Source organism: Tupaia chinensis, unplaced genomic scaffold (genome assembly GCF_000334495.1).
Source record: "Tupaia chinensis unplaced genomic scaffold, TupChi_1.0 Scaffold140400_1, whole genome shotgun sequence".
Lineage (NCBI taxonomy): Eukaryota > Metazoa > Chordata > Mammalia > Scandentia > Tupaiidae > Tupaia > Tupaia belangeri.
In genome coordinates this window covers 1,000,875-1,008,679 of record NW_006200277.1, presented here as the reverse complement: position 1 = coordinate 1,008,679, position 7,805 = coordinate 1,000,875, and the positions used below count along the sequence as shown (strand labels likewise).

The window sequence follows — 7,805 nt, the reverse complement described above, 5'->3', positions numbered from 1 at the left end:
CCACACGCTCTTCGAGTTTTCTGTCACAAATAATCTCATCTACACATATGTGTAAAATTAAGCATTCCAGACTTTTATGCCAGGGGAACCTGCCTTGTGGATATTAAATATACATACAAAGACATTTTTAAACGAAAAAAGACAGAACCCCGTTGCTTGCCCAAGGTTCCTGGCTCACCGTCTGAGAGAGAAGAGCGTGTATAAAGCTCGCCTTGTGGAAATAGCCCTTGGTTCGTGACGCGGGAGGACACTTCGTCACAATACGCACAGGCGTCAAGAGGGGTCAGTGTCTTCTACTTCATGAAATTAAATAATGTACAGCCTATGATCTTAAATACTGATTTTACACCATTAATTTGCAAAGTTTTATTATAAAATTTTTACTTTGTTCAAAACACACATGCTACCTTTGTCCACGTTTCAATCAACGCCCCATCATACCCTATCTCCGCCCTCCACTCCCCCAGAAAAGGTCTTTGCTTCGTAACACATGAAAAATCTCCTCGAGGTGCTATTTAGAGTCACTGTTCTGTGATTCTCAGCCCTAAGGGGACTGGATTTTGCAAGGCTGCTTAGCACAGGGATCTGTTTCCAGGGGAGGCACAGTGGGACATGGATGGACGTGAGAAGACGTCCTGTGGGCACAGCTGGGTAGAGGGTTCCCGATGGAGGGAGACGCCGGATGAGGGGGGACAGTGAGCACAGGACATGCAGGGCTGCCGAGGTGCACGCCCGGGCAGGGCAGGGACCAGCGAGCAGCAGCCCTTCACGACCAGAGTCCCAGCCGCTCACGTCGCCAGTAGGAGCCCAGCGGTGCCACTTCGTCCAGTGGGTTCTGCTTCGCTTTCCGACAGTTTCTAGAAAGATCTTTCCAACCAAACAAATACGAGCAAACAGCAATGAGCCCTTGTTCGTCTGACTGAATAATCTGAAATAGAAGCTCCGAGAACTCCGGAACGGGGCAGGGCAGCAGGAAGGTCACACCACTACTGCACTTGCCCCACTTTCCAACTCTGACCTGATCTCAGTTGCAACTGAAGTCCCGAAATAGCCGGGATAGGCAGGGCGGGCTTTCTGAGGACACACAGTGTCTTTGCCGCTGAGACCCTGGAAGGGCTCAGGGCCGCACTGTGGGCTGGGCACAAATGCGGTGACGGCGAGTGGGAGGCAATGAGCCAAAGACGGACCGAGAGGCGACTCTGGCCACCAAGAGGAAGGCAAAGGGCTCAGCCACGGGGACAGCAGGCAGGTCTGGGGCACTTGGCGTGGTTCTGGGAGGTGTCACGTGGCAGGGGTGGCGACGGAGCGAGCCCAGCACCCACGTGTGTCTCAGACCAGGGCGCCCCCCCCACAGCACGTAGAGGGACAGCTCTGCCTCCGCGCTCCTTAGCATCTCCGCGGGAGCGCATTTCAGGCCGTTCCTGAGCTCCAGTCTCACTAAGACACGTGCTTGCTTTTCAGCTATGCTTAATGCCATCTGCTGAGCCTTAAAACCAGCCCGTCCCAGACTCAGGCAGACAGAGCAGCACACGCTCGTTCACGCTCACACTCACACCACCGTATCGTGACTTCTGATGTGATTGAAATGAAAACTCACTGCAGACGTCGTCATCTATTACACCTAGGTCACAACCTGCACAATGAAGAAACCTACGTCACAAAGAAGGCCGGCCCGCTGCTGCTTCTACATGAGACAGAAGTGGGCTTTGTCTCCCGGGACGAGGCCTCGCCACCGGCCTCAGTTTCCCTGGAGGCCACAGCCACTGATGGCAAAGCGAGGAGCAGGGCTGGGCACACACTGCCCTGATGTGCTCGCGCACGCGGACACCCTTGGCGGTTTTCTCTGTCGCCCCTCCTTGAACATTTATGAACGCCATCTACAATGGCCTATCACCACCACCAGGAGTTTCTTCCCAGGTCTACTTCAGGAGCTGTCAAATGATCGTGCTCTTTAAATAAACTATAAACATCCCATCTTTCTCCTCACGTCTGGTTGTCCCAATTGCTTGCTTGCTTTTTTTTTTTTTTTTTTGTGGCAAATTAAAAGGCGTATGGCTTCTCCTTGCCCCCGGGTGCGTCTGAGGCTTAGCGCGGTCTCCTGCGGTAAAAGTACAAGTAGCCCAGGTCTTTCGGGGGCCTCTCCGAGGCACAGACTTTGTGGTCGTTGTAGATGACCCATCTGAAAGCAGAGACAGAGCACTGGGTGGGTTTCAGCCAGCTCCAGGAAACTTGCAGAAAGAAGCTACTGCATCAAATGGAGCATGTTACTGACGAAAACCAAGACGTTCTAATATAACAAAACTAAAGTCCGTTGTATAACAAGAAACAGGGTGCTGGTGGGCATCACAGCTGCTTTCTGATTCTCGAGCTCAGTTAAAAATACTAGAGTGTGGGACCAGCAGGTGGCGTAATGGCTATGTCCCTGGACTCCATGTAGTCAACCGCAGTTGGAGTTCCAGACCAGGTGGCTTAAACTCACGCCAGGCACGTGTGCGTACGTGCCCAAGATCCCGAGAGGAGAATGGAGGAGAAGGGATTGCGGCATGGCCATCCCCCCTGGGGGGTGATTTCTCACTTTCTGTCTCTCTGGCAAGTGCACGCACCCTATAACAACAACAACAACAACAAAAAACTCTACAAAAAAAATACTAGAGTTATTAGGACTTTCCAAACACTTCAAACCCTCAATCCCACAATTCGCTTTGTAGAAACCTCTAAGAAATTGAATCAAAGAATTATATAAAACAATGTATCCTTCAGTCTTAGATAGAAAACTAGCTAAAAGTGAGAATTAAACATCCACGCAGTGACAAGTTTTAGAACAATGTAAATTTTTTGAAAAAAAAAATTTGGTGAAATAAAAAAATAACTACAATATAATATGAAGTGGGAAAAGACAAGTTGCCAAATTGTACTTATTCTGTATATAGTTTGAGTTTTCAGAAAAGCTGTAAATACACATGTATATTTATCTATATGACATGTGTAGATAAATATACATGTATCTTCTTCCAATGTGATAAATAAAACCAAAAAAAGTCAAAATATAGAGTGATAATATTTAGACTTCCGGAGTACATATTCTTTACAAGGAATTTTTTTGCTTTTGAAATTAGAATTAAGTCATTTCTCTTTGCAATAGAAAGATTCATTATAAATACAACTCCCTGTGCTTACCTTCTTTATTAAGTTGAGAAGACACAATTAAAAGATAATCCATAGGCCAACTCCCAAAACTAGTGGTTAAGGGAGCAGGGTCCGACACGTATGACTGTAGTTCAAATCCCAGTCCTGGTGGCTTGAAAAACACACCAGGAACATGTGTCTGCATGCCCTAAGTCCAACAGGACAAGTGGGGAGAGGGCTGCACCACGACCCTGCCGCCCTAGAGGGTGCTCTCTCCTCTCTCCTCTCTCTCTCTCTCTCTCTGCCTCTCTCCTGCCCGGTGCACACATCCTCTGACGATTAGAAAAAAAAAAAGATCCACCCACAAAGGATACAACTGAGTTCAGGTGGGAACTTGCACTCCTGCAGAGGCCAGGAGAGGACAAGGTTCCAGGCTTCTCCAGCACCCACCCAGCGAGCACCGCCTCAAACAAGAGCGCTGACCTGGGTCTCAGAGGGAGCTACGGGATGGTCCTAGGCGAGAAGCCCCCTCCCAGACGCCGACGGTTTAGCGTTGCCATAGAAAATGCCCAGTTAAACATGAATAGCAGGTAAGTGGCAAATAGATTTTTAGTATGTCCCACGTAATATGTGGGACATGCAATGTTTGAAGCATACTTATACTAAAAATTGATACATTATCTGTCTAAAATTCATATTAACAGAGCATCTTGCTGTTCTTTTTCTGGTAGCCACATATAGCAATCGTATGGACATCCCAAATATGGTACACATCCTGCCACACGTGCGTCTTCTTTGTTTTTAACTAATTAACTAATGCATTTAACTTGCCATAGGATGCATGTGCTCCCCCCAAGAGGATGGTCGTGCTGCAGTCCCTTCTCTTCCATTCTCCCCTCGGGATTTTGAACACACACAGACATGCACCTGGCATGTTTCTCAAGCCATAGGATCAGGAACTGAACCATGCAGGCAGCCATGGCCAGAACCAGTGCCCAAACTACCATGCCACCTGCTGGCCCCTCACGGTGCATCTTTTTTCGGGAAGTCGCCTTGGTATGATGGCTAAAGTGGCTTTGAATTTCAGTTCTGACACAGCTATGTACCAACTAAGGTCAAGCTACACAGCCTCCAAGACCCTCGCGCAGGGTCTGGATGAGCAGAGCCATGTGTAGACACTCCCACAAGACCAGCACCTAAAGAGACAACACATGGAACGTCTGGCAGGACAGACAGCAGGTGCTCCACACGCCAGGGCTGCCATTTACCTTCTCAAACAGACTCACCTGCCTTCCTTTTTGATGTGGCAAACATAATGTCCACTCATTGTAGATGTCCCCATGTGACTGATGAATGCAAATAATTCGTACACTGTGAGAAAGAAAACGACTCAGTTACAGACAGCATGCTAGAATCAAGTGCACTCTGGTTCAGAATTGAAAGCCAACCATGATAATCCGGTAACTAACTGCTTAGATTTGGAAAGCAGAGTTCACTTACCTTGCATGTTAGCCACACACACACACACACACATACACACACACACACACAGTCAAAGGGACACCAAATTCAACTTGCAGATCCACAGTAACAAAAGCAAGATATAAACTACCAAAGTGTAGCTGGTGTTAAATTCAAAGCTGGAAGGAGTCATTTAGGAGTAGGTTATTTAGTTTCCATATAATTGTGTATTTCTGTGGGTTCTTTCTAAAATAGCAACTTTCCCTCCATCATGGTTGGAGAAGATGCTGTGTCATTTCTATAACTCTGAGTCTGTAAAGGCTTGTTCTGTGCCCTATCATGTGGCCAGTCTTTGAAAGGTTCCATGTGGGGGTGAGAAGAATGTATATTCTGTGGGTGGGAGGGTCCTGTAGATGTCTATCAAGTCCATTTGTTTTATGGTATTGTTTAGAACCTGTATCTCTTTATATATTTTTTTAAGGATAACAAAGTTGGAAGGGGATTTAAAAATTCTATAGCCCAGTTTGGTGGCTAGGTCCTGGATCTAAAAGGCCCTGTCACTCCTGAACAGCATGAGGGTAGAAGAGCTGTCTCATTTCCATGGGCCTGTTTCTTTATGGAGGTTTAAGTATTCTTTTTGGTGCAAAAAAAATTTTTGAATTCCATGCATAGCTCTTCCATAGCACACATTTTCCATGCGTGTTCTGGAGACACTGCTGGTAGAGAGGAGTACTGCTTCACGCGAGGTTTCTGACCTGCTTGTCATTACAACCTCTGTGGGACGAAGCTTCAGGCCTGGTGCTTTCTAAACCAGGAGGCACTCAGCCTTTCAGAGGGAGGAGCCGATGGCCACGTCTGCACAAAGTACCTCCTGCTGTCAGGCACAGTATCCAGGATCAAATCTGCTGGGTCAGCCTCAGTTAAGGTGCCTTCCTTCCTAGATACACAACACGAGCGGGTCCGTGGGTCAGCACCAGTCCAGTCAACAAACTTGTATAAGACCACAGCGACGGGCCAGCAGATGGCGTAACGGTTATGCTGCTGGACTCCCACGTGGTCAACCACGGTTTGAGTCCCAGGCCCGGTGGCTTAAAACTCCAGGAACATGTGCATGCATGCCCAAGACCCTGGGAAGAGCAGAGAGGAAAAGGGACTGTGGTACGGCCATCCCCCTTGGGGGGGTGATTTCTCTCTGTCTCTCCAGCGAGTGCACACTCCCTATAACAACAACAACAAAAAGACAACAGCGAGACCACACAGAAAACGTGCGTGAGTACCTGCAAGCCCTCATGGCACAGGTCTACTGAATCTGCCAGGGGAGGGCCTCACACAGTCACTTTTCTAGAATTCACCTTGTATCACTATTTCCCCAAACTGCATTGGTTCTTTCTCTCCCGTCCCTTCTTTTTCTCTTTCCTTTCCCCACGCTCACTCACGCACTCACTCAGTTCTCACCCTAGTCCTCACCTTACTGGCCCTCGGCAGCACACACTCTTGGTGGCGCCATCCTGACTGAAATCCTTGCCCCAGGACACGGCCCCCTCTCCTGGTTGCCTGGCCGTCTCGCTGGCTGTTCCTCACCTGGCTCCCCACATCTCTGTGACCTTACATTTGGTGGCCTGAGCTCCGATCTCACACCTCCCCCATGCAGAAGGACATGTGTACGCTCTTGAGAGAGGGGACAGGAAGAGATGGTGAGGGTCCCACAGGGGGGCGTGGTCAGGCAACTCTCTCCCTCCATTTCTCCATGTTCTCAAGATTTGGGACACGCACGCCCACATACCACACACACATAGACACGCACGCACACACGCATGCACACATACACACACACACACATAGACACGCACGCCCACATACCACACACACATAGACACGCACGCACACACGCACGCACACACGCACACGCACACACACACACACAGTGTTTTCAAGCCTCAGGTTCAGGATTTAAACTGAGGTCAGCATGTGGTAACCAGTTCACTAAGCACAGTACTTAACCATTGCACTGTGAGGCCAGCCTCATGTTCACTTACTAATCCTGATCATTTGCAGAGACTTCTTCAGGGTTTTCCACACACGTAAACGCTCACACTGTCTGCAAGTACTTTTACTTCTTCCTTGAACTGTGGTCAGCCAAGTGGAAGTCCAGAGCCTTAACCACCATGCCACCTTATAGCCCCCAATATACAGATTTTTAACATCAAATTTTACCACCATCATCCCCATTTAACATAGGAGGAATTGTACGCATTGATTCTGCCCTTTAAGGAAACACTGTCAGAAAGTTTGTATGAAATTGGGAAGGGAAAAGCAGCGGCACATTCTTTTAGCATCAGGTGGGAGAAAAGTCACCCAGAGATTGTCTGAAGGAGGGAGTGGCAAATGACCCACAAGCCAAATCAGGCCCACAGCCAAGACGAAAAAGGAAGGAGGGAGAAACATGAAATAGAATGTGAAAGGCCCCCAAAATCTGAGACCTTTTTTATCTGGCTCTGTAGAGGAGAAGTGTGCTGGCCCTGGTCTCAGCAAATGAAATAAGCTCTTCTCACTGTTTACTACTGATTGAAGGTCCCAGACTTAGTGAAGTTACTTGTTAACTTAGAAATATTCGTCTGGTAAAGAGAGAAAAAGGTTCTGTCCAGGGCCAGTCAGTGGTGTGGTGGTTAAGGCAGCTGGATCCACATGGCCAACTGTGAGTTTGAACCTCAGACTCAGAAACTTGGAAGACACACCGTGAGTATGTGCATGCATACCCACACATCCGGGAAGGAGAGTAGAGGAGAAGAGAGTGTGGTATGGGCTTCCCCCAGAAGGGGTACGTTCTCTCTCTCTCTCTCTCTCTCTCTCTCTCTCTTTCTCTCTCTCTCTCTTTCTCTCTTTCTCACGAGCACACATGCTCTATAGAAAAAAAAAATTTTGAATAGAGTTCTATCCACTGAAACATAGACCCACAAGGACTTAAGGTCCCAATAGACATTAGTTAATTGTTTTATCTTAACCAATTCTCATCCTAATATTTCCTTTAAATCGTCTTTAAACGTCTAGCTTGTCTGATGCTTTAGCCAGTAATAACGTGGCCCTGGCTCTCTGGTTCATCGCCGGGTTCAAACGATCTGAGAAGGACAGTCCCAGCCTCATGTGGAGGGCGGGTCCCCACGGCTGATCGCTCACGACAAACCCGTCAGGCACCTGTGTCTGTGTGACCAGGGTCTCAG

At 48.2% G+C, this 7,805-nt stretch overlaps 1 protein-coding gene across 3 annotated transcripts in view; it reads right to left on the bottom strand.

The window, feature by feature from the left end:
• Window positions 1-2,014: 2,014 nt before the first annotated feature.
• USP13 (ubiquitin specific peptidase 13) overlaps window positions 2,015-7,805 on the bottom strand; it is a 98,724-nt gene continuing 92,933 nt past the window's right edge. For 2 of the 3 annotated variants that reach the window (XM_006162731.2, XM_006162732.2), the window contains 2 exons: window positions 4,413-4,497; window positions 2,052-2,179 (listed from right to left, as the gene is read on the bottom strand). In XM_006162731.2, the coding sequence (XP_006162793.1) occupies window positions 2,086-2,179; window positions 4,413-4,497 (179 nt within the window). In that variant the 3' untranslated portion in view covers window positions 2,052-2,085. Of the gene's footprint in view, window positions 2,180-4,412; window positions 4,498-7,805 lie in introns of all 3 variants that reach the window. The other variant, XM_027766055.1, reaches the window with a different exon arrangement.